This window comes from Lampetra fluviatilis, chromosome 60 (genome assembly GCF_964198595.1).
Source record: "Lampetra fluviatilis chromosome 60, kcLamFluv1.1, whole genome shotgun sequence".
NCBI lineage: Eukaryota > Metazoa > Chordata > Hyperoartia > Petromyzontiformes > Petromyzontidae > Lampetra > Lampetra fluviatilis.
In genome coordinates, this window is record NC_136334.1 from 8,371,670 (window position 1) to 8,397,871 (window position 26,202).

A 26,202-nucleotide genomic window follows, 5' to 3' on the forward strand; every position below is an offset into this window, starting at 1 on the left:
GGCCAACACGGCGTAGAGTTCTCACGTGTCACCACCCCCCACGTGTCACCACCCACGTGTCACCACCCCCCCCCCCTCCTTGTGTCACACCGCCCCACGTGTCACCACCCCCACGTGTCACCACCACCTTGTGTCACCACCCCCCTTGTGTCACCACGTGTCACACCGCCCCACTGTGCAATGGCTGCTTGCATTGGCGTTCGCTCACAGCGCCAGCCCCAACAGTCTGTGTGTCGGAATCGCCCGCAAACTACTCAATTGGGGTTACACACAGCAACGCGGCTTCCTCCTGGCAGACTACATCGATCTGACAAACATATACAGGGTGCTTCAAACACATGTTAACACTTACATGGGACTATCGTTTTTATTGGAAACAGAACGGATGATGCACTGTAACATGATAGCAAATGTTTGTTAATAGCTTAAACAAGTCAGAGTCTCCACTTCTTCACCATCAACACATGGCCTGGAATCTTCTCCAGGTGGTCTCCAGAGACCGGAGGCACATTGTGGTATTGTTGGAAATTATCCGAAGCATTAACATATTTTTGAAGCACCCTGTATTTATATGTTTGAGTTCTTTTGCACCGTACGTAGCCAGTCGTGCTAATCAGAAGCGCGGGAGGAAGGATAACAACCTAAACACAGAAAGTGTTTATAAGGAAAAGAGTTACCAGTGGAGAGAAAAAGCACAGCGCCTTCGTGCTAGCCCAGGGCGCTCGGACTATGCACGAATACCAAATTTATTTCATTAGAATTATATTAATTGTCATTAGCTCGTATAAAATGGGTCGGAGTTTGACTTTGTGTGCCTATATATGCACGCGCGTCTGCACATCTGTGCGCGCCGTGTCGCTGCGCACGCAGAACCTTCTGCGGTTGGACCCGGAGGAGCGTTTCGACGCGGGACTCGGTCTCAACCACCCAGCGTTCCTCACACAGCGCCTGCTGGACCGCCCAACGCGGGACTGCCCCCCCGCCCATCCCAGCCACAAGCACGGGTCTCCCGCACAGCACAGGTCCGCCCGCACACGCGCACACACACGCACACACGCACACACACGCACACACGCACGCACACACACGCGCACGCACACACGCGCGCGCACACGCGCACACGCGCACACACACGCGCGTACACGCGCACTTCCACACGCACACATGCGCACACGCACACACACGCGCACACACGCACAGATGCACACACATGCACACACGCGCGCACGCACGCGCGTGCACGCACGCACACGCACGCACGCACCGGTCGCGGTTTCCGTTATCTCCGTTACAGCGGGACCCATTTCTACTGTTACCGCGATGTAATAATGTCACGATCGACCGCGATACGAAATAACATTCTGCAATATGACAATTGTCATATGAGAATAGGTTTTACCCGTTCTGGCAGTAAAAGAGGTCTTAAATACGTACAAATAAAGACACCAAACAGAAGCCTTTTGCAAGGAATCTTGTCTGCATTAACCACACGCACTTTTGGTGAACATGCAAACAAAAACACGCTCTGATAATATATACATCTGAACACAACTGTTTTATTGCCAGAACGGATAAAACCTATTCTTATATTTTGATACTGGCAAGAAAGGTCCTGTATAACCATTATCGCCCAGATGAGTTTTGACGGTTTAATTTCGCTTCATAATTGTTTTTCAAGTTGTCTTTTTTTATCGCTCCCTACTGTTAAACTATTCTTGATTGTCTGCAAAACATAGCCGCTCTGTTATAGCATTGGGCTATACAACTTGCGAGAACACCAAATGTATTATTGCTATTAAGCCTTTATTCCAGGGCCCCTGCCAACCACGCTTTGCTACTGGGGTGGTTAATAGTTAGGCACCTATCGTTTATTCTCTCTCATTTTAGACTCTCATTTTATTTCCTTTGCTATTAAAGCCCTCGGGAAAGCGAGGATGCCGGGACTGCCCCCTCCGTGGATTACAGCTCCAGGAGCGGAGCACAACAACTGGCTACAACTGCCAGCGCCACCTCCGCCACTCTCCCCGCTCACAACAACAACAACAACAACCACGACCGCGACAACAACAATCGCTGCCCAGGATCGCCCTCCTCCCTGCCACATCCTCCCACCACCGGCAGTGGCACCAGTTCAGAATTCACTCCTGGCACGCACCCGCCGCGGCACCACGAAAGCGCCAACTCCAGCGAGCAACTCAACGGCGAGCTCCCGTCACTCCGAACCAGCGGGCGGTCCCACGGCTCGTCGGGGGAGCCAGCGCCGATCGACGGCACGACCGCACCACTACCCTTCTCTACGCGACGTGCGCCTGCGCTCGAGAAGCGTCGCTCGCTGGGCGCCGTCCCGGTTGCGTCGACCGGTTCCAAAACCCTGACCGGCAGCGGCTCGGAGCAGAGCCTCGGCGGACGAGAGAAGCGTCTCTCGTGCGGCAGCGACGCCGCAGAGGTTGCGTCCGCCGCCAATCCCGCCGGTGCCGTTGCCGGCGTCCGTTTGTGGAAGGAAAGCGCCGAGTCGATCGCCACGTCGCCGAGAGGCTCGGAGCCCGGCGCCGGCTGCCGGTACCTTAAGTCGAGCGGGCAGCGCCAGAGGCGTGACGTTTACGGCCGCTCCACGGCGGAGGAGCGCTTGCTGCGGGTCGACGTGCCGATCGAACCGAGGGACGAGCCGCGAGCCCTCGCCGAGTCGGTGGCTTCTCCCGTCCGGCGACCCGCGGCGCCGCCGCCGCTGACGGGCGCTGGCGGCGCCGTGAGGAACGGGCGCCAGGTGGGAGTCGCTGGCGAGGGCCGGCTGCTGAGGTGGCGCAATGCTGGACCGGCGGCGGCGGTGCCGGCGCCGGTGGCGGTGGTGACGCCGGGAGCGTTGGGGCAGGCGGCGGCCGGCACGCGGCACTCGTACGGCGGCGCCGAGAGCGAGAGGGAGGGGACGAGGAGGCGCCGGTGCGAGGCGCCGGTCGGGACGCTGACGGGTGGCGGTTCCTGCTCCTGCGTCGACTGTGGTGCGGGAGATGCGAAGGTAGTCGCCGTGGAGACACGGAGCCGGCACTGCTGGGGCCGTGCGTGTGAGCCCAAGGGCTGGGTGTCTCGCTCTCTCTCTCTCAGGAGGTTCATCATAGCTGTGTGTGCTGGCCTCATGGTTAGGCAACTTTACCAACTTAAAAAAAAAACTATCTGCCAATTACTTAAATGGGGAAATTCACATAGCAACGTTGCCCCCTACTGGCAGACTGCTCATTTGCAGGCCTGTGCAATGTACAACTCGTGCCACGTAGAGATGTTTGCCACCGTGGGTCCCTGAGACTGCTACAGGGCATTGTAATGGTTTAAGTCATGGCAATGGGATATGCTATTCTCTTATGGCAACATGTTCGGGAGCTAAATGCTAATGTAGTGGGTTCAATTGAGGCGCACACTCAACTTGGAGGCAACACTATTAACGCATAACAACCAACGTGAACATTATATACAGGGTGGTGACCACCGTTCCTAGTCTCACTAACACTCGGGGAGTACTACACAGCGTGGCCAGGGCAGGTGACGGGCTGCCTGGTCACGAACGACGATCGGAGACTCGAGGGCCGCTGATGGCGTCTTCATCCCGGGGTTGAACAGCCCAGCGCTCTGTTCACACCCCGCTTGTAGCTGCCGTGGCGTGACCCCCAAGCTCTGCCCTGGGGCCCCTAGCCCCCCTTTGTTCCGGTCACGTGTCCTGTTGGGTTCACGGCCTGACCTGACCTCCGTGACACCCTCCTACAGCATCCATACCGAGCCAACACAGTAGTGACGTCGTATGTCACTACATCAATGTATGTTCGCCACAAGAGGGCTTCAGGAGACAATTTGGGTTAATGTTGCTGTTCACTGAAGCAGTGTAGACTACAGTGGTTTACCATTCGGTCCATTGTTTGGGTTGTATGGCCACAATCACATTACTGCGGCTTGTCTTTAGTGGATGTGCGCATCAAGCCTGTTGCTGTTCTGTTGCGGTTGATAGTTACACCGGTGTCTTTGAGGAACGATGTGTGGGGTCTCGAATGAGGCGTTTATTCTGGACGTCTGCATTGTTCCACTGTTGGCCACCGTTCTCCCGCATCTGGGTGAGGTTCTAGGATGGGGGGAGCGCAGTCCCAGAACGGGGGGAGCGGCGAGGGATCAAGACTTGATTGCGTTGTGCTGTGTGTACGCAGGCTGTGCAGAGGCGCGTGAAGCCGTCGTTTCTGAGGGTGCTGTCTCGACAGCCTGCGCGGGCCCCCCATCATCGACACACAGTGAGGATGAGAGCCCCCCCCCACCCCTTTTATAACAATGATCGCTGAACTTTTTGTAATCTAGTCCACGGTAATAATGGCAGATCCAACCTGAAGAGCAAGCGGTTCTCATCTAGATTTTTTATTGTATACACTTTGATTTGTTTGGCTCTGTCGGGTGGGGAGGAGGGTCTTTTTACACAAACATGGCGAGACCCAGTATCCCAGACATCTTTACTGAATATTAATATTGGCTGTGAAAACCTCCGTGATAATTTACCTTCTGTTATGGGCGCACATCGAGCCGCTCCAGTCGCTCCATCTCTGTCGTGGACGTCCTCTTGGGCGCATTCTCTGCTTGGCCGCCACTCTGTCGTTCAGCCTCAACCGGCGGGCATCGTCCTGCCCTATCCCACTTGACAAAATAGATAACGCCGTGTGTGCAGGCTGTGCACAGGGCTGTGCGGCCATCCTTCCCAATGTTGTTTGCTTTGTTGTTACTTGTATATTTCCACAGCGAAGCTTATCCGCGTATTTCTCTCCCGGTTGCTACACTGTGAAACCATGAGAGTTGGCGACGGTTTGGGGGGGAGGCCTTCACCCAGCAGAGGATTTGTTCGTGGATGATGATGATGATGATGATGTCATTTTCAGATGGCCTGTCCGGGCGACGTTGATTTATTGGCGTTGGCGGGAGCCTCCAAAGAGAATACTCCGGTGTGTCGGGAATCGAGCAACGGGGTTCACAGATCCAAGCCCCAACTCGGATCAGGCAAGGCGGACTTTTTGTTTTGCTTCTACGTCTTCTTGTCACCCTTCCTTAGTGGGCAGGGCCTTGGCTGCCCTTCTTCATCTTCACCATCATCATCCTTCTCTTCTCGACCCCTTCCTTCAGCCCCTCCAACATCACGATCCACGGCCTTCCTTTCGTTCCTTTCCCTTCGATGTAATAAATGCCTTCACCGGACCATCCCCTCGTACATTGTGTCTCCCGCCCTTACTGGTCATCTCTCAAAAAGAGCTGCATAGTCTCATCGGATTCCTCCTGCAGTTTAAATAAAGTTTGTGATTCTCATTGTGTCCGATCCAGTTCTTCTTTCTCATAGATTACATGCCTTGTGCAGTTTAACACATAGGCTTTCACGACCAATATTATCCGTAAGAAGTTTTTTTTGGGTTAGATCGCGTAAATATAAATGTGTCGTTAATTGGCACGTTGTGCTTATGTGACAAACCTTACTAATTGTGTCGGGTGGTGGTGGGTTTAGCGACACATTTAAATTTACGCGATCAAACCCAAGAAAAAACTCTTATGGAGATCCATGTGCAGCGTAGTCGCCAGTGCGCGTATCTGGCGGTGCCTGCCTACCTACTATTCCCTTCATTTTGCTCACTCATTCGCCCCTTCAGATTTGCCTGCATTGGATGGTGCCACCAGGATCACAAGCCGAGACTCGGACGCGCACGGCTGCCCCAAACGGATGTCTACCTTTGACCTCTGGTGAGTGTGGGCCGCCCTCTGGTAATAATTCCCGTGTAGATCCTGTATTTGCATCCATTGGAGACTCCACCGTGGAGATGGAGCCGCGGCATCGATTCACGTGCCGGAGCGAGATGCAGCGGTAGCAGCAATGGGCCATGGGGGGGATGACGTTAGCTTGAGGGGGGGGGGTGCATTCAGCAGTGGATAGATCGTGGCTGATGATGAATGGATATCAACATTTCTGGCTTCTGCAAGTCTGACTCTCTCCGCCCATTGGTGTGTGCAGGAGAGGACTGGATGTTTCCATAAGCAGTGGTGCCACCGCCGCAACCACTACCACCGCCGCCGTCTGCCGCACCAAAGAGGAGCGGCTGGGCTTCCTGCAGGCCATCCGCAAGAAGACTAAGAGCCAGGTTTGGAAGATCTACACCAAAAAAATGCACGAAGAGTGAACGCATTTTTCTGTTTGGGCACTTGATTTTTCACGCGAGAATTTGTTCGCTTGCGTATTTGTTGCTTGGCTTCCGAGAGCTGATGAGATCAGGATAGATTCTGGGTGATTTTGCCATCGGCCATGACAAACTCACAATCGCCCGGTCTCTGAATCCCCTGCGTGCATTAGGTTCTTGAGCCGGATGTCTTAAGGGACAGAGGCGCTGCTGTTCGTGGTGGCGGTGGCGATGGCGGCGGCGTCGGCAGCATGTTGTTGTGCCGCTCGACAGATCCACCTCCACGCATGCGTCGCTATAACGGCGAGCGCAGCGCCGACTCGGTCTCATCCACCGCCTCCACGGCCTCCTCCTCCACCTCGCACGCACAGGTCTGTGCGCAGCTTGCGGTGACACTGCCGCCCGCGTCTCTCTGCACTAGGGTTGGCTTTGCGTCGGTTCTAACGATACAATCGTACGTTTCACAATTTGATGGTTATCGCGCTTTCAGTGTCCCTTCACTCTGTAATCGTTTTGTTTGTCCTTTGGTGAGCTTCCGGCACGAATAGAGGCACCAGGGCTGCTGCGATTTGGCGACACTCGGTTATGTTGTACGATATAAATCCTGATGATTATCGGGTCGTCCGATTTTCTAAAATTCGTCATGACATGAATATCCGTTTTTCATATCGGTTTTATTAAATATTTCATGCCTTGAAAAAAAGTTTATGAAACAACAAAGGTTCGCAATAACAATTAAAAAAATATTTATTTTAGCCATGATATTAGATTGCCTGCCCGCACACCCTGAAGTGGATCTCTAAACAAAGAATAACCCTGGGTGGATCAGTGGGCAGAGACACTGATGCCCGCATTCTTGAGTCACGGCTCAGCTCAGGCTTGGTTCCCAGCGCAAGTGAGCCGGCTCAAAGCCACCACCCTTAATTTGAACCGGCTCTGAGCATGGTCCCAGCCGTGCTCAGGATCCCATGAGCTGAGCCTGAGCTGATCCACGGCTGAGCCGCTCGTGTGTCTTAGACAGCAACCCAGAACGGCTCCAGCCTGAGCCTCGCCTGAGTGTTAGAGGCCGATTCAGAGTTGAGCTGTGATAAACTATACCGCTCTGAGCTGGCACCGCAGACATCTGGGGTTCCACTGTGGGTTTTGTTCTCCGGGGATTTAACCAAGGGAATTTATGATCTTAATTGAGGAACAGAAGTTTCTCATAACATTTATTAGTTAAGGAAAAAGAATAACAATAAAATGGGAAGAGATGTGTATTTAAAATAGCAAATTGGTTATCTTGATTCAAGATTCATCCTCTCCCCCGTCTCGTGTCAACAGCCAATCAGACTGCTGGGCCGACCTTCTGCGACGGTGGCAGCATCCGCCAATCTCGTCGTGGCTCCAGAACCCCGCCTACAACCTTTCCTCCACCACCACCATCATCAACAGCATAATCAGCAGCTTCATCAGCAGCATCAACAGCAGCAGCAGCAGCAGCCAGTCCGGAGCGAGCGGCGCCACCTGCAGCCGTACCCTCTAAGGCAAGCGACGTGGGGCGACCATGCCGCAAAACCGCAGAGGCCGGCGTTGGCGACGTCCACGGCGCCGGCGCTGGGCGGCGGGAGTCACGGCGCCCAGCCCGTGCAGCGCTCCGTGGCGCCGGAAACTTTGCCAAAGAAGCCGTGGGATGTGAAGGCCCGCCTTGCCGGCGGCGCCCAGTACAAGAGGCACGGCGTGAGCGAGCTCAGAGAGACGGCGCTGTGAGCCATGAGCCCGAGAGTGATTTGTAGAGTATTGGCAGTGGGGGTTGGTGTTTTGCAATCGCAGGGATTGACTCCCGAGAGTGGCTGATCGAGCAGCAGCTGCCAAATAATAATGATCAGCAGGAGAAGTATCATTAATCCATCATTATCATTATCAATCCATCTACCCATCATCATCACCTTAGGGGCAGATGAAATGATTTGCCCCAATCTCTGCAGTCTGCAGTGGGTGCTCGAAAGGGAGACTGGTCCTTGCCATAGGAATGTGGACTTTTCCCTTCCAACCCAGCACCCGCTGTGGAGATGAGCACCACTCCGCACACATGGCACAAGTGTTTGAAAAAAAAAAAATTTGATTTTATTTTTAATTATTTTTAACATTTATTGAACATATTGGAGTTTTTGTTCCTTTAATTTCGTTAAAGCATGCAATGATAATCAACTCTCAATTACTGCATTCCTCAAGGATGCGAATCATTTAAGTCGCTGAGTCCGACCTTAAGAAGCAAAAAAGCTTTTAATCGTTAATGTTCTCTGAAAAATATTCTGCAATAATCCTTGTAAATATCGCGACGGGAAGATTTGTTTGGTTTTCGCGGTAATTTTTGTTCGCGTCTTTGCTTCGTGTGTTGCCTGTCACTGCGACGCACACGCACACGTGTGTGCCTCCTCTTCGTACAGTTATTTATGCGGTGTGCTGTTACCCTCCTTTTTTAATGTACTTCGTTTCGTCCCATCTTTTGTTTATCACTTTAATTAGCACGCACTTTTGCAATAATGTTTGACCGAATGAAAGCACCAATCCGCGAAACGGACGGGTCGCGGAGCCACGAGTCTAGGCTGTGCGTCCGGCGTTTGAAATGTCGTTAACCGAGAAGTCGTGTGTGTTTGTGTGGCATCGCGTGACCGTGTCGTCCCGTCCGTGCTGTCTGTGTTCAGCCACCATGCCGTAGGCCACAACAACTCACCGCACTGCAGGTCATGACTCTTCTTATTCTGCATCGTAGAGGTTTTTTGGGATAGTTGGCGTAAATATAAATGTGTTGTTAAACCCGCCACCACCCGACAGCCAATTAGTAAGGTTTGTTACGTAAACAGAACATGCTAATTAGTGACTAGTCAGCACACCGCTCGTGTGTCAGTGAGTAAACCCACCACAATATTTACAATTTCAGTAAATGTAGGTTTACTCTCCAACATACAACCGGTGTGTTGGAGAGTCAAACGAGACCCCGGTGTTTCTCTCGCTTTTACCGCACAGGGTTTGTCACGAAGGAAGGCGCCGCCGGTTCTGCTGCGGTAGTTACACAGGGGTGGGGGTGGGGGGGGGGGGCGATATTGCCAGGCGGTTCATCTCAATTGAGTAATTTGTGGGTACATTTGTAAATTTGGACCGTGTAGACCCGGCATGCAGTGGCCGACCGTTTTCGAAAAGGCATCACACGTGATCTGAAGCAGGCAGACGGCACGTAGTATTGTGCAGTGAATACACCCTGCAGTATTAACCGGGGGCGGCTGCCAAATTTCAAACCGGGAACCTCTTCAACAAGCGGCGAACGCTGCTGCTTGCCCAGTGGGCCTTGTCAACGCCCTGAAAATATCCTCCCCCAGGTCACGATCAGTGCGGCTAACTAAGATGCTTATGGTGACGAGATGAATATTGCTTTGCCGGCCATTTCAAGTGCGGTGTCGCTGCTCCACCATTGCCTCGGTATCTTCATAACGAAGTTTGCTCAACAACGAAGCTTCGATCTCGTGCATGGATCAGCCCAGGCTCGTGGCCCCGAGGCATGCGGCTACAACATAAGAGCTGTTTTGTGTTCTACTTGATACTTTGAACAGCAATAATATCTAAGTGCACTCAAGTATAGCTTTTGATGTTTACCTTGGCAGAACTATTATTGTTACTATAGCAAATATACCTTCGCTCCTGTTTTGTAAAGCGTTACTAAGACGTCATGCAATTAAAGAGCTGGTTGTTTCTGAATCACACGTGCGCGTTTGTGTTCGTATGAGCATTTTGATTAGCAAAACAATCGATCGACAGCCAATGCCATTGATGTCACCACACCTCACCATCGCTTCCTACCCTCTGCTAGATTCAGCTATTTTACAGTCGCCACTGTGTGACTTTAGGTCTTCTTCTTGGTCCTTTCAAAGACTGCTCAGATTCTCACCACCACCACCACCAATCTGGCTTTGTCTTTTCCCCTTTGCATCGCAACCTCTGGAGTGTTTGCCTCGGTAACCTGCCCTCCTCCGCCACCCTGCACACCTCTTCCACTCATCACAACCTCGTTTTCCTGATTACATCTCCAGCGCCTTCTTGTGAGTTTTCATTCCAAACGTACGAGTTGCTCACCCGAACCTGCCTTGACACTCAAACACATGCCACGTGTCTGATGCTCACTTCCAATGCGAGGTTGTTTGTGGGTGTTTGTAAAAGGAAACGTTGATTTCACTGGGCACTCACCACATTTTATTATTGACCAGGGAGTGGCCAAAGCTCGTGACTCCTACGAGCCACAAACTAAACGCCCCATGTGGCCAAGAGCCACGGGACACACTCTGCTAAGTTGGGGTGGTCACGGGCGGTGGTCACAGACAGCCACGCAGGGTGGTCAGGTGGGAACGCTTCCGAGGTGTCGTCGAAAGGGGAGATGGAGTGACACAATCAGCTTGTATCTGCAGGTAGGTGCTGTGTGGAGTATTTACCGTATTCTCCCTCTTGGAAGATGCACTGTGTGCTCCCCATATTTTGAAGAACAGGTTGGAGGGTGCATCTGATAATCCGATGCGTGTGCATGCGAGACCAGATTTCTATGACGACTTATTGGCACCGGGCACCTGTTTGGGGTAAATCTTACGCTCTCCGGAGCGCCGTACAATCTTGAGAATACGGTACCAAGCACGTGGTCCCGTGTCGGAGTCCGCCGGGAGAGTGCATGGAATGTAGTGGACGCCTAGGGAATGAATATCCTGGTGATGTCTCCTGACCCTAACTTTGGAGTATATATTTTTTTAACCTTAATCGTAACTTGAACCGGCGTTGGACAGGCTGGGACACCCGGTCCAGGTGTGCGTCTCTACGAGGTAACACGACGTCTTTTGAGTCGTCCTTTCATGTCGTCTCCCCTTGTTCTCGCCGCTCGTTGCAGAGCTCCGCGGTTCGAACCTTGGCAGGCCGCCTCGGTTATTACCGCGGCGTCTTGCTACGCTGAGGCGACAAAAAAAATTCATCCGGCGACGTCATTCGAAATGAGGAGGCCCCCAGCCGTGTGCAGGCTCACGGTCCAAATTTTTGCGAAATGAATCAAAATGAGCACCTCAAAACTACTCGATTGGGATCACGCGCGGTATCAGCAGCATCGGCCCTCTCCAGCTAAAGCTCCGTGAAAACCACCAGCTCCTTCGTCACGATCGCCCTGTGCTGTCGGGCCCACGGCGCCAACAGCGCATTGTACTGAATTGTTACCGCGAGTTAATGTACCTACGTTCTTTTCATTCTCCGTGGACCCCCCCCCCCACAGTTAGGAAGCCGCCATTGCACGTCTGGGCAGATGGTGCCGTGGTGGGAGACCCGGACTCGCCATCGGAAGGTCACAGTTCAAAGCTTCGTTCGGGGGTTAAACGCGACCTTTTATTATCATCATCTTCACTTCTCGTAACCTGATCATCGTTGTAATCAATAATCTGATGGTCATCATGTTATCACCACAACCACCACTGTTTTCAGATTCTCATCATCATAATCAGATCACTGTCATAAATGTATCCAGTTATCCATTGGTCATCATCATCTCTTATCCACCTTTAATCAGGAATCAATAATTTGACCATATACTAATTAACTGGGCAAAGTATTCACGTTCGATACGTAACTTATGTGTTCATTTATCACACGATCATCTTGATCATCAATCACCATTCCATCGATCATGATCATCGTTATAATCAATAGTTTTCCATCACCTTTATAATTCATGGATCATCAACCATCTATTATCATCACCATCAATGTCATCACCTCGAGGATGGAGAACACGTATCACCACTTTATGGTTGTCCTACAGAAGTTATGGCTCTTGCCATGGGAATGTGGAATTTCCTCAACTGGGTACAGGGCCACAGATATAGGAGAGTGCCAGCCCAAGCACGTTTGAGTAACATCAAAAATGCCTCGTGACCTACCCCGGCTACTACCCGTGCCAGATTAATCGCAGCGATTGCCATCGCACGTCAACAAACATTTATTGTTGTGCGGTGAAGACGGGAATATTGAGCGCGCACGCACAAAGCTTTCTCAACCGGCAGAGGGAACTTTAAAAACGCCACTAAAGCATACAATGAAATAAAGGTCGTCATTAAATGATGACAACATAACGGCGTGAACACGGCTCGGGTTAGTTGTCAGACGGCTGCTTGAGAGCGCCTTCCAACATGGACTTGAGCTCCTTGTCGTCCGTGTCGACCTGAACGAAGAAGCCGTCTTGGTTCAGGGTCACGTCCACCTGGATCTCCTGGTCGTCTCCGTCGGGTGGGAAACCGTCACGATCCTCCTCCTCCTCGTCGGCGGTGGCGGCGGCGTCCCCGTCACGTCCCTCCTCCTCGTCGGCCTCCTCCTCCTCCCCCGTCGTCGTCGTCGAGGCTTCCGCTCCGTCGGCGTCCACGCCCCGGCCGGGCGTCGACGCGGCGCCGCCCGCCGTCGACGTCTCCCGCCGCGGCCCGACGTCCGCGCCGGCGACTTGGACGTCGTCCGCCGGCGTCCCCTCGTCGCCGTCTTCGGGCCTCTTCCCCGACCCTTTGCCGCCGGCGACCGGGTCTCCCTCCTCGCCGCCGCCACCGGCGGCGTTGTCACCGGGAGGGTCGCCGGGAGGGTCCACGGCGAACCCGCCCGCGTCGCCGCCGCCTGCGACGTCCTCGTAAGGGGCCGTCGCCGCCGTCTCCTCCGCGAACCTCCGGCGGATTTCGCCGTCGTCGTCGTCGCGGGAGACTGGTTGACGGCCGGAGCAGTTGCAAGCGATCTGGGCCGTCTGGAGGTCGAGGTTCTGGCTGCCGGGCTCGGCTTGCGGGCGACTCGTGCCGCTTCCCCGCTTTCTCTGCTCTTCCGCTTCCCGCTGCCGCTGCTGCCGACGCTCATCGTGATCGTGATGGTGGCTGTGTAGCGTTGCGACTGAGTGCGAGGTGTCCGAGACCGCGTGTTTCTTAACCGCTTTACCTAAGGAGGGCAGATTCCCCACGTCAAAATAACTTAGAGCGCCTGGCGGTAAGATAAACAACAAAATCATTTCAAGTGCTACCGCGCTTGGACTAATGGACTTTTATTTGAATGAGAACGCGGGTACATTAGGGGTGTCTGTTGGTGGTGTGCAGCGTGTCCTCGGAATGCCGGTGCGTCTCTGGGGGTAGGCGTGGGGCACACCGGTCTATATCCGTTTTTGTTATCAAAACCCCGTTATTTAGTCACTACACATATAAAAATCAATAAGCACCAAGGTTGTAAAAAATAAAAAACCCACCACCATCGAACAGCGCAACTAACAAGCCAATCGTGGAGCGCCCAGTCCAACGCTGCACTGGCTGCTTGGCGGCATCGGGGGGTCCACCCGGGGGGTACCGGCACGCGGGGTGCGGTGTTTGTGTGGGGCGCTGTGTTTGTGAGGGGCGCGGTGTTTCGAGGACACGCTGCATCTGTTGTGTTTGCGATTTGACCGTCTTAACAATTTTCCACATTGACAGCGATTGAGGAGGTCGCAAAATGCAGATCCACCTTGTGCGAGGAGGATCCGGCAGCGATGCTGTGATGGTGTTAGCACTGACGACAATATGATGATGATGATCATGGTAACAATGAAGATGATGCCTGGAGTGCGGCTGATAGCGGCGATGATGGCGCTGATTATAGCGATGATGGTGATGATGCTGCCAGTCGTGCTTGTAGGGCTGGTGGTGATTATGATGATGGCGGCGATGGCGATGCTGGCGGTGTTGTTGTTGGTAATGATGGCGCTAGTGACGACTGGTTTTGGTATTCATGACGATTCTGTTGACGACGATGCCGATGATCGAGATGACAATGACGTGAATCGTGACAACGACGGTGATTCTGATGACGACGCCGCCGGTGCCGCTGACGACGGCGATGATCGCCGATGGACCCCGGTGATGGGCGCGGGGGGTGGGGGGCTACGCGGCGAGTGGCGTGGGGGGGGAGCGGACGGCACTAACATTTGCTCATGCACTCCAGCAGCTCGAGGCGCACGGCGACGCGCACGTGCCAGCCCAGCGGCAGCAGGCGGATGTAGCGCGCCACCAGCGGAGGCCGCAGCAGCGACTGCACCGACGTGGAGCGGTCCGAGTTCCCGTAGAAAACCTGGCAGCGGCACGGACGTCAGTGACACAGTGGTCGCGGCCACAACCATCAACACGAGTACCACAACCACAACCACCACAACCATCAACACGAGTACCACCACAACCACCACAACCACCACAACCATCAACACGAGTACCACCACCACCACAACCACCACAACCACCACCACAACCATCAACACGAGTACCACCACCACCATCAACACGAGTACCACCATCAACACGAGTACCACCACCACCACTACCATCAACACGAGTACCACCACCCACTGCCACCACCACCATCAACACGAGTACCACCACCACTACCATCAACACGAGTACCACCACCACTACCATCAACACGAGCACCACCACCACTACCATCAACACGAGTACCACCACCATCACCACCACCATCAACACGAGCACCACCACCACCACCACTACCATCAACACGAGTACCACCACCATCACCACCACCATCAACACGAGTATCACCACCACCACCATCAACACGAGTACCACCACCATCACCACCACCATCAACACGAGCACCACCACCACCACTACCATCAACACGAGCACCACCACCACTACCATCAACACGAGCACCACCACCATCACCACCACCATCAACACGAGTATCACCACCACCATCAACACGAGTACCACCACCACTACCATCAACACGAGTACCACCACCACTACCATCAACACGAGCACCACCACCACCACCACTACCATCAACACGAGTACCACCACCATCACCACCACCATCAACACGAGCACCACCACCACCACTACCATCAACACGAGCACCACCACCACCACCACTACCATCAACACGAGCACCACCACCATCACCACCACCATCAACACGAGTATCACCACCACCACCATCAACACGAGTACCACCACCACTACCATCAACACGAGCACCACCACCACCACCACTACCATCAACACGAGTACCACCACCATCACCACCACCATCAACACGAGCACCACCACCACCACCACTACCATCAACACGAGCACCACTACCATCAACACGAGCACCACCACCACCACCACTACCATCAACACGAGCACCACCACCACCACCACTACCATCAACACGAGCACCACCACCATCACCACCACCATCAACACGAGTATCACCACCACCACCACCATCAACACGAGTACCACCACCACTACCATCAACACGAGCACCACCACCACCACTACCATCAACACGAGTACCATCACCACCACCATCAACACGAGTATCATCACCACCACTACCATCAACACGAGTACCACCACCATCACCACCACCATCAACACGAGTATCATCACCACCACTACCATCAACACGAGTACCACCACCATCACCACCACCATCAACACGAGTATCATCACCACCACTAACATCAACACGAGTACCACCACCACCACCACAAGGGTTCCGTTGTGAACCCCGGCCTACCCGGTTGTTGCCGAACTGGTCCTTGTAGTAGACCCAGTTGAGCGCCTCATGGGAGCGGTGGACGACGCTGTACTTGGTCATCCACTCGTCCGTGTCGCAGCGTCCCTGCGTGATGATGCCCGAGATGACTCGCTCCTCGAGCAGGTCGAACTGCAGCCACTGCCCCATGTCCTGGAACTTTGAGAGCCACGCGCAGCTGTGCCGAGAGAGGGCGGCGGTGGCGGTGGTGGCGATGTGATTGAATGATGATGGTGATCGTGGTGATGGTCGTGACGTTTGTGATAATGTTGATGTTGGTGATGAGATTGAATGGTTGTTGCGATGATATGTGATGGTGGGTGTAAGGGACGGTCGGGTTTGGGAGAGTGGAGATGAGAGGATAGGTGAAGCGGTGGATGGAAGGAGGTGATTAGAGGATGGAGATGACGGTGATGATGATGTTGGGCAGAGGAGAATGTGGAAGATGGGGAGCGTGGAGAAGGGAGAGTGGAGTTGAGAGGGCGGAGACAGGAGAACGGAAGATGATGATGCTGCTGGTGGGCAGAGGAGAAGATGGGAGGATGAAAGTGTGGGAGGAGGATGGGAAGGTGAGAGGGCGAGTTCAGGAGAAGACGGGGGACGAGAGCGCGAGACATTCAGACATAGAACACACACGTGGCCACTGCCTGAGTCTGTTATGGTGCCTGTCGCTGTCCGTCTGCATGTGCCTGCCTCTCAGTGTCTATTGCCCAGTGCCCGTGAGGGCCCTTGACACTGCTGGACTCAACTGCGGAGTTTATCTGCGTACTGAGCACTGGGCTCGCCATTCTCCCACCGCCGTGGTGGGCGTCCACCTAGGACCTCATTTAAACCCCCGATGCGCTGGTCTTGGTTGGCTGATGAAAGCTGCTCGCGAGAATTGCATCACCGCAGCTGGGGTTGTCATGCCCCCCCGCCCTTCAACCCGCCTTGTCATAGCGAGGGGAAATTTGTAAGGTTCAAGACTGACTCAAGACTGACTGTGTGGGTCATGCAGCTGTTGTGGCTGGTTTGGGTACGCGCTCCGGACCTGGATGATGAAGGAGGCATTGGGCCAGTCGAGAGGAAACCGGCAGGCCACTTTCGCCGTCTACGACATCCCGCGTCTCAGAGACGAGGAGCCGACGCTCGCTCAGGGGTTCGGCGCGTGGCCGTGTGTGTGTGTCTGTGTGTGTGTGTCTGTGTGTGTGTGTCTGTGTGTGTGTGTGTGGGTCTGTGTGTTGTCTATCTGTGTGTGTGTGTCTGTGTGTGTGTCTGTGTGTGTGTCTGTGTGTGTGTCTGTGTGTGTGTCTGTGTCTCTGTGTGTGTCTCTGTGTGTGTGTCGGTGTGTGTGTTGTCTATTTATGGGGAGCGGTGGCGTCGCGATTAGCGCTACGCCGCGCCACGAACCTGGCGACCCGAGTTCGATTCCCGCTCACGGCCATCACCAGTGACGATTATAGAAACCGGTCCTGGGCCTTCCCTAGGTCTACTCAGCCTCAAATGAGTACCCGGTGCGGTGCGTAAAAACATCACCACTGGGGAGACAAAGGCGGCCGGGCGTGGTGCTGGCCACGCACCCGCTCGTGTACCGTGCCTGCCTTCATAGGTGCTCGCTAACAGCACTTGCCCCAACAGTCTGTTAAGTCTATCCGGGGATCTTTGTCTTTCTCTGCTTATGAGCGAGCGGGCGGGCGTCTCTCGTACCCGAAGCCTTGCGCGTTGAGCCTGGCCCGCTGCGGAGTCCACGAGGTGTACCAGCCCGTGTACTGATCCTCGTGCGAGCACGAGATCTGAGAGTCCTTCATGGCCCCGGACTCGAAGCCCAGCGCCTTGTGGTAGGGGCACTCTGGCGCACGCAGACACACGCGACGATTGGCACAGAGCACCGGGTAGAGGCACGGAGCACCGGGTAGAGGCACGGAGCACCGGGTAGAGGCACGGAGCACCGGGTAGAGGCACGGAGCACCGCGTAGAGGCACAGCCCTTCCGTCGCCACCGCTGGCGGAAGCGCCTCCGCTTAGAGGAGCTATCGAGAGCCCCCACTTGATGGTGTTTGGCCTACTCTTCCACGCTGGCCATACCCCCCCCCGCCCCGCCCCCAAACGGGGGTTAATGTAAATCTGAGAATCCAACCTGTAACATGAACTGCGTATTCTCAGACAAAGCTTACTAATTGGCTGTGTCGGGTGCTGATGGGTTAACGACACATTTATATTTACGTGATCTTACCCATAAAAATAAAAACCTTCATTGTGGAAGTTCCAAATTTCCCACCCGTGCTTGCACCGGCTGCGCGTTGTGTGACACGTGACACGTCACACACCACACACACGGGTGTGGTGTGATGTGACATCACGTCACACACACGAGTGTGTGGTGTGTGTGGTGTGACACATCACGTCACACACACGCGTTGTGTGTGCTGTGTGTGTGGTGTGACACATCATGTCACACACACATGCGTTGTGTGTGTGTGGTGTATTCCTGTGCCATGGAGAAGGGGCCATTGCCCAAAACGAGACTCTGTGTGGCTTTCTGGGTTAGGTAACCGCGGTGGTTGTAATGTTGTTGTTGATGTTGTTGATGATGATGATGACATCGCTGGTGGAGGTGGCTGTGTTGCGGTAATTGCCGTGCCCTTTGCTCACCACGCGGAGGAGGAGGCGGCTTAGCGGCTCAGCGGCTCAGCGGGATTAGCGAGCGCCTCTTTATCTAGGCGTGGGTCCCTAAGCTCCCGAGTGCTGGTGATGCACCGGTGATGTGCCAGTGATGCACCGGTGATGCGCCTGTGATGTGCCGGCGACGTGCTGGTGATGTGCCGGTGATGTGCCGCCTCGGGGCCCTCGCCTGCACGCCGCGGCGTGGCCGTCTGGCGTGCGGTGTAACGACTCAAGGGCCAACGGCCCCGAGGGGCTCCGGGCCCAGGCCACTCGATCTCTGCGTCTTCGTCTGTGTCATTCCACATCCGTGTCACTAAACATAACTTTTTATTTTTGTTATTTTATTATGTAAGGGCCCACTGAGCTGCTTGTGTGGCTCTTGTTGCAGTAGCGACCTGGCTATCACAAACGATAGCTCAACATGGCGGCTAATCATCGCGTGGACATTTATAGCAGCCAAATACTCAAACTCGTGTTTTCTAAATGTGGAGGGAAAAAACCGGAGGACCCGGAGAAAAATCCACGTGACCACAGAGAGAGAGACACGCAAACTCCACGCATACACAGCAGGCGTCAGGGTCGGGATTGAACCCACGACCTGCTGCGTATCAGGCGAGGTAGTCAACATCTCCTAGCCACCGTGGCGCCCTTGCTATCAAATCACCCCCTCCTCATTCTCAGTTTGTCTTTTGACTCAAGCCTGTCCCTGCATCCCTTAGTCTCACTCGGGGGTCATGTGATATACGGGAGGCTTGAGCTCTTAAGCAGAATATATATTTACTTGTCAGAATCAGAATATGTATTTACTTGTCAGAATCAGAATATAAATTTACTTGTCAGAATCAGAATATATATTTACTTGTCAGAATCAGAATATGTATTTACTTGTCAGAATCAGAATATGTATTTACTTGTCAGAATCAGAATATATATTTACTTGTCAGAATCAGAATATGTATTTACTTGTCAGAATCAGAATATATATTTACTTGTCAGAATCAGAATATGTATTTACTTGTCAGAATCAGAATATGTATTTACTTGTCAGAATCAGAATATATATTTACTTGTCAGAATCAGAATATGTATTTACTTGTCAGAATCAGAATATAAATTTACTTGTCAGAATCAGAATATATATTTACTTGTCAGAATCAGAATATGTATTTACTTGTCAGAATCAGAATATGTATTTACTTGTCAGAATCAGAATATATATTTACTTGTCAGAATCAGAATATGTATTTACTTGTCAGAATCAGAATATAAATTTACTTGTCAGAATCAGAATATAAATTTACTTGTCAGAATCAGAATCTGTATTTATACTGGAGGGGAATGCGAGCCGATCTAGATACAGAGACGTTTCCGTAGCTTAGTTACGTAATTGTACCGTGATCAGTCTGAATATGTTCTGTCCATGGCGACGCACGCTCCAAGGGAAATGATTACGACATGTGGATGTATGTTTGAGCAATACTTATTATGTTTACATTGTTTTGGTGTTCCCATTTTGGTCACCCCAGGATACAGCCACATTTGTAAACGTGATCCTTCGCAAGGTATTGAGACTCAATTTGAATGTACAATGTTGTATCGAGGGACTGTGCGGTGTTGTCTTGGTGTGGTCTGCCACTGTTGTTGCTGTTGTTTTTACTGCCGCCTCCTTTCCGAAGCTTGGGAATTGATGATGCAATTATAATTCATGTGCTTTATTCACTTATTAATGGGGCGCCACGGTGGTGAGATGTCATCTTCCTCGCCTGGTGTGCAGGAGGTCGCGGGTTTGATCCCGACCCTGATGCCTGCTGCTGTTTATTTGGAGTCTGCGTCTCTCTCCCCGTTGCCGCGTGGATTTTTCTCCGGGTCCTCCGGTTTTTCCCTCCACGTTTATAAACATGCGTTCATATTATTTTGATTATTTTGGCTGCTATAAATGTCCAAATAATGCGCCACTTTGTTGAGCTATAATTTGTGGCCGGGTCGCTTCTGAAAAACAAGTTAATACCTCAGTGGGCTTTGCCTGGTAGGATGGGGATGGTTTAGTTTCGATTCTGTGTTTGGGTGATTTGTTTACCTTTCTTGTCCACTACTATCGTGGTTGTGTGCTGCTTGTTGTTGGGACCGCCCCTAGTGGACATCCGTGGAAAAGAGCTTCATAGCTCATCGGATTCCTCCTCCACTACAAATCAACATTCTGGTTCTGTAGTCCCTCGGCGGTTTTCACTTGGTCACCCAACCTCCGCCTGACACTTGTCACTTGAGCAAATTCACTTGTGTGCACGTTTGCCCAACCTGGTTCGCGCCGTGCGTAGCCAACCGCGCTAAATGCAGGCGCAGTTGGGGGAGTGTGGACCGTGAATTGGTCGGGGGCCGAAGGTCATCGCCCCCCTCGCGTTGGCAACTTGCCTGGGATGCAGTCCAGCGCCGCCCGCGTCGATCCGGACTCGAGGCAGCTGCACTGGCACACCTGGTCTCCCAGCTGCTGCCCCACCTGGTCTCCCAGCTGCTGCCCCACCTGGTTGTCCTGAGGCAAGACGACGTTTCGCTGTCAGGCGGGCGCCGTGCCGAGGGAGCTCGGCATGTCCCGCGGCGGCGGCGCGGTGCCGAAGGGGGCGCCGTCCGTGCGCGGCGCGGCGCACGCGACGCAGGAGCCTGCCTCGACCGGGCTGTGTGTTCGGCCCGACTCTTCCAAGTTGTACCGATGTCTTGGAAGAGGGAGGGATATCCCCCACACTTTCCCCCACCGCTCGCCACCTGCCGATCATCGACTTTACTGGGCGCCACGGTGGCTAGGAGATGTTCACTACCTCGCCTCGTGTACAGGAGGTCGTGGGTTCCATTCTGACCCTGATGCCTGCTGTGTATTTGGAGTTTGCGTGTATCTCTCTCATCATAATCACGGTGACGGGATGTTAACTACCTCGCGTGGTGTACAGGAGGTCGTGGGTTCGATCCCGGCCCTGACGCCTGCTGTGTATTTATGGAGTTTGTATCTCTTTCTCCCCGTGGTCACGTGGATGTTTATCCGAGTCGTCCGTTTTTTTCTTTCCCATTTAGAATCCACATCACACGTTTAGAGTATGTGGCTGCAATACATTTGCACACGTGATAAGCCACTTCGTTGAGCTATCATTGGTGGCCAGGCCGCTTTTGTAAAAGAGCTGTTACATAGCGCAGTGGGTCTTGCCTGGTAAGATAAGAACAGTGAAGTTGTCTTTACACTCTGGCTGGGTGGACGGAGGCGGTGGGGTGGGGAGGCGGTGGGGTGGGGAGGCAGAATCCAAGAATCTCGCCCCGTTCCTTAAACTGCCGTGCCGGGAGATGGGATCGAACCCCGACTTGTGTGTGGATGGTCAGTCCGGTGCGCTGTTATTAAACATTCGCCTCTCGGTTCAAAAGGTCACCGTATTCTCCTCGTCACCACACGCTTATATCTGTAGGCCAAGCTGGTAAAAAAAATATAAACTATTGCCGATGTTTCAAGCGGTTACCGGTAATGCAAATAGCCTCATTGTAACGACCCTGATGCTTTACTTTGAATACTCACAACGACGAAAGTGGCGAGTCTGTGTTGTGTGTCAGCGAGTTTTGCGTCAAACGAGGACCCGCATGGAACGGAGACCGCCCGGAAGTTCCCCAGTGTTGACGCAAGACGGCCCCGATTGATTCCAAGAACACAGGATGAGATGTTACTATCCTTTGTGCAAGCACTTCCAAGAGTTCATGAACAGTGAGCCTGGTGAAATTTGGGGAGCGCATCGTCAGTAGTGAACCTTTGGTTCCTAGGGTGTTTCGGCCTTTCACACTATACACCCTCCCCAAAGGCGGCCAGCGACAGGGTGATCAATCCTACGCTTGCGTCCCATTCCCAATTAGTGATAGGAGTTGCCTTGTTGTTGATAGCCAACACTCCCCCGATGAGACTCTGAATGTCGAAACCGGCCCAGCGTCTGCTTGGACTGAACCAATGCTGATGTAGTGGTGCACCCCCAGAAGCTCGTGCACGCGAGGTGCTCTGCCGTTGCCTGGCTATCAAGTTACACCTCCACAGCATTCGTTTATAGTCACCGGCCGAGTTATTAGTCTCCGTATTTATGCATGAAAATATCTGTTTTGTAGGTTTTGAGTCAGAAAATATTTTCTTAGCAACGCATTTTAGGTTGTATATTGGGACCTTGTGGGAAAACACGTTTCGATGCATGGTGCGATTTTTCACTTTACGCTCAGGTTTTCAAAGACGCAACCCAAACTTGCGTGTGTCGAGGAGCGCCCGTAACTAATGTCTGTGTGTTGGTGTGTTTGTGTCTGTGTGTCTGTGTGTTGGTGTGTGTGTGTCTGTGTGTGTGTTTGTGTGTTGGTGTGTTGGTGTGTTCGTGTGTCTGTGTGTCTGTGTGTTGGTGTGTTTGTGTGTTGGTGTGTTGGTCTGTTTGTGTGTTGGTGTGTTGGTGTGTTTGTGTGTTGGTGTGTTTGTGTGTGTGTCTGTGTGTGTGTGTTTGTGTGTTGCGTGCGTGGGGAGCGGTGGTGTCGCGGTTAGCGCACTGCGCTACAAACCCGGCGGCCCGAGTTCAATTCCCGCTCGTGACCATCACCAGTGACGATTATCCAAACCGGTCCTGGGCCTTCCCTAGGTCTACTCAGCCTCAAACGAGTACCCGGTGCGGTGCGTAAAAACGTCGTCACCAGGGAGGCAAAGGCGACCGGACGTGATGTTGGCCACCCACCCCCTCGGGTGCCGTGCCGGCCTTCATAGGTGCTCGCTAACGGCACTTGCCCCTACAGTCTGTTCAAGGCTACACGGGGGATCTTTGTCTTTGTGACGAAACGGCCGTGTGCGGGTCGAGGTTTGCATCATGGCGGTATCCTCACGAGGACGTCGCCGTGTGAGTGCCGGGGGGCTCGTGCGTACCTGGGAGTCCCAGGTGTCCGTGGCTCCTGCGAGGCAGATCGCTGCTGGGGAGAGACGGGGAGAGACGGGGAGACAACATCGCTCGTGACGCTGCACCGGAGCCGGGAACCAACTCAGGCGACCCGGTGTTCACCGCTCATTTTCGAGAAACTGAAACCAAATACGGGACCATCGTTTTAAATTGCACGCTCCGAAACGAACGGATTGGATTGGGTTACCGGTTGTAACCGTTGAGTGCCGCGGTGGCGAGATGTTAACTACCTCGCCTGGTCTACAGGAGGTCGTGGGTTCGATCCCGACCCTGACGATGTCTGCTGTATATTTGGAGTTTGTGTGTCTCTCTCTCTCTCTGTGGTGAGATGTTAACTCCCTCGCCTGGTCTACAGGAGGTCGTGGGTTCGATCCCGACCCTGACGACGCCTGCTGTATACTTGGAGTTTGCGTGTTCTCCCCGTGGTCATGTGGATTTTTCTCCGGGTCCTCCGGTTTGTCCCTCCACGTTTAGAAACACGCGCTTGGAGCATTTGGATGCTCTACATTTCCACATGATACTAAGCCACTTCGTTGAGCTATCATTTGTCATAGCCGGGTCACTTCCGAGAAAAGATACAGAGCTCAGCGGGGTCTTACCTGGTAAACATCTAAAACAGATTTCTCATCGTTTAAAGTGGTTAACCGAAACTCAAAAACCTTCCGCTTGAGTTGTATATGACCGGCTCGACCCCAAACCGTGCCCCCGATAATCAATGGGATCGCCTCCCTGACACGGCCATCTCACACGGCAGTGATTGAGGCCTCAATCTCCCACAACACGTGGACACCGCCCACGTCGCCAAAGGTTTTGTCGGCCGTGAACGCGACGCAACGACAATGGGTGTGGAAGGTCGCCAGGCTGACGGACCTCACTTTGATCTGATGTATTCTTCGTGATCAGATACACGCGTGTCTATTATAATTGTTATAAATGTGATACATTGTGTACAATGCTCATAGGACGGGTCTCTTCAGAGTCTCTCTTCTCATAGAGTCAGTATATGAGATAGACACTGGACTAATAGGGTGTCAGTATATTAGACAGACCCTGCTCTGGTTAGGTAAAAGAGAATAACCACACTGCTCTGGTAGCTGTCTCCACGCAAATGTGCGAAGTTGTTTTTTTCCACAAATCCCTCGCGCCAAGTTATAGACACGACCCAACACAGAAAGTCAGAGGCAGCGTGGCCGCCCCGGCGAGTTCACGTCCACCGCAGCTCGGCACGACAGGGAACCATTCGCTTTCACCTCGCTGGCACGACGTGAATCATGACGCAGAAAAGCCCCGAGGGCTGTCCACATCGCTCGCACACGCCAATCGCAGCCAGCCGGCGACGCGTGACGCTCCGCCGGCAGCAAACGCAGGGCCCGGCGACCGCTGTGCCTTTGGCCTACTCTTCCACGCTCGCCAGACACGCGGACTGTGGGGTGCGTCCACTTTTACAGTTGCGGGTGGACAGCCGCGGCAGGGCACGGCATCGAACCCACGATGGTGGGTGCGGTGGAGCGAGCGCGGTTGCGTCCGCCTCGCGCACCCTCGCCCCCTCGCCCCTTGGCACGTCCGTACCGCCCCTTGGCATGTCCGTACCGCCGTCGCCCCCACACCTCCACGTCTCTGTAGCTTTGTTCGAGTCGTGCCGCGATCGGTCTGAACGTCGTCTGCCCGAGCCAACTCGCGCCGCAGGGAAGGGATTGTTCAACACCGCCCGCAGGTTTGTGCAATATTTATAATTTCCCACGCGAGACGGATCGGTGGCTTCGTCGCTCCGCTTTATGTTTTATGTTTTGCCGTTTAGGTTACCCCGGGGGAGGGGGGGGGGCTTCAAGCGGAGGCTCCTCTCTCTCGTGGCCTGCCGAGCTCTCGCCCCGGTGGCACCAGCAGCAACTTGGCACCACGCGCGGCACGCGGCGAGCAGGGGAGGTCACCGGTGCAAGTGGCGCCGCGGTGCCTCGGAGAAGTGAACTCCCTCGCCTGGTACTCAGGAAGGCCGTGGGTTCGATCCCCACTCCGGACAACGCCTGCTGCTGTATACTTGCAGTTTGCGTGTCTCTCTCGCCGTGCTCGCGTGGATTTTTCTCCAGGTCCTCTGGTTTTTCCCTCGACATTTTTAGTATCTTATAATTGAGAGTTATTTGGAGTATTTGGCTGCTGCTATAAATGTCCACTTCATAATAATGCGCTACTCCGTTGAACTATCACGCGTGATGGCCAGGCCGCTTCTAGAGCTACGCAGCTCAGTGGCGCCTTAGCTGGTCAAACAAAACAAACGTAAGAAGAAGAAGGGCTCATAAGTGATGCCATCGCATCTACAGGAGGATTTCACCACAAATCCGGCTGTCGCCTGATGACAGCCCTTACTAGTTGGCTGTGTCGGGTGGTGGCGGATTTAACGACACATTTATATATGGATAGACATGGTTCAGTTTTTTAAAATAAAATAAACATTTAGTTTAGTTTGGCGTTGCCGTGTCGTGGCGAAGTCACCGCGTGCCGTCTCTCACCTGCGCAGGTGAGGAGCGCCAGCGCCACCGCTCGCCGTGTCGCCATCACCGCCGCCGCCACTGCTGCTGCTGCTGCTGCTGCTCGCGCCTCCTGCCCGAACCTCCTGCCCGACCTCGGCGACAGCCAAGCGTGGAGACCTCTCGCTCATCCGCAGATTAGAGAAGCCACCAAGACATCCGCACGCTAAGTCCCAAAGACATCCGCTAATCCGGATTGGGACCGCCGTCCGATGTCGTGGGCCCTGAAGGTGAGCGCCTCCTCCACGCGCCGCCGCCGGGCCACGCAGCCCGCGTGCCGCGTGCGTGCTGCGTGCGGTGGTCACACGTACCGGCGGCTCTCCAGGCT

At 53.7% G+C, this 26,202-nt stretch overlaps 2 protein-coding genes and 1 long non-coding RNA gene across 5 annotated transcripts in view; 2 read left to right on the top strand and 1 right to left on the bottom strand.

Moving 5' to 3' along the window:
• Positions 1-9,229, top strand: part of CDKL5 (cyclin dependent kinase like 5) — a 39,733-nt gene extending 30,504 nt beyond the window's left edge. The window contains exons 11-18 of the mRNA XM_078881138.1: positions 871-1,022; positions 1,918-3,013; positions 4,185-4,265; positions 4,899-5,016; positions 5,655-5,745; positions 6,014-6,140; positions 6,350-6,547; positions 7,500-9,229. Of these exons, the coding sequence (XP_078737264.1) occupies positions 871-1,022; positions 1,918-3,013; positions 4,185-4,265; positions 4,899-5,016; positions 5,655-5,745; positions 6,014-6,140; positions 6,350-6,547; positions 7,500-7,925 (2,289 nt within the window). The 3' untranslated portion in view covers positions 7,926-9,229. The remainder of the gene's footprint in view (positions 1-870; positions 1,023-1,917; positions 3,014-4,184; positions 4,266-4,898; positions 5,017-5,654; positions 5,746-6,013; positions 6,141-6,349; positions 6,548-7,499) is intronic.
• Positions 9,230-11,503: 2,274 nt separating this feature from the next.
• On the bottom strand, positions 11,504-25,942 carry RS1 (retinoschisin 1). 2 transcript variants are annotated; one of them, XM_078881249.1, is made up of 7 exons: positions 25,857-25,942; positions 23,322-23,362; positions 20,822-20,939; positions 17,457-17,598; positions 15,753-15,948; positions 14,153-14,297; positions 11,504-13,142 (listed from the first exon to the last, which is right to left on the bottom strand). In XM_078881249.1, exons 1-7 carry the CDS (start codon positions 25,900-25,902, stop codon positions 12,328-12,330), a joined length of 1,503 nt encoding a protein of 500 aa, XP_078737375.1. In that variant the 5' UTR covers positions 25,903-25,942; the 3' UTR covers positions 11,504-12,327. The 2 variants fall into 2 exon arrangements, with proteins under 2 accessions (XP_078737375.1, XP_078737374.1); XM_078881248.1 differs by having other exon boundaries at positions 23,322-23,365.
• The window catches only part of LOC144951020 (uncharacterized), a 9,540-nt gene continuing 8,113 nt past the window's right edge, over positions 24,776-26,202 (top strand). Inside the window, exons 1-3 of one of the 2 annotated variants that reach the window (XR_013640449.1) lie at positions 24,776-25,066; positions 25,151-25,329; positions 25,865-25,953. This is a non-coding gene — a long non-coding RNA (uncharacterized LOC144951020). The other variant, XR_013640450.1, reaches the window with a different exon arrangement.

Coding starts and splice junctions, on each gene's coding strand:
- RS1 (XM_078881248.1), bottom strand. CDS start 25,902: ATGGCGACACGGCGAGCGGTGGCGCTGGCGCTCCTCACCTGCGCAG. Junction 20,940..23,321: donor CGGACACCTGGGACTCCCAG/GTACGCACGAGC, acceptor GTCTTGCCTCAG/GACAACCAGGTGGGGCAGCA. Junction 13,143..14,152: donor GCTGGAGTGCATGAGCAAAT/GTTAGTGCCGTC, acceptor TGCCCTCCTTAG/GTAAAGCGGTTAAGAAACAC.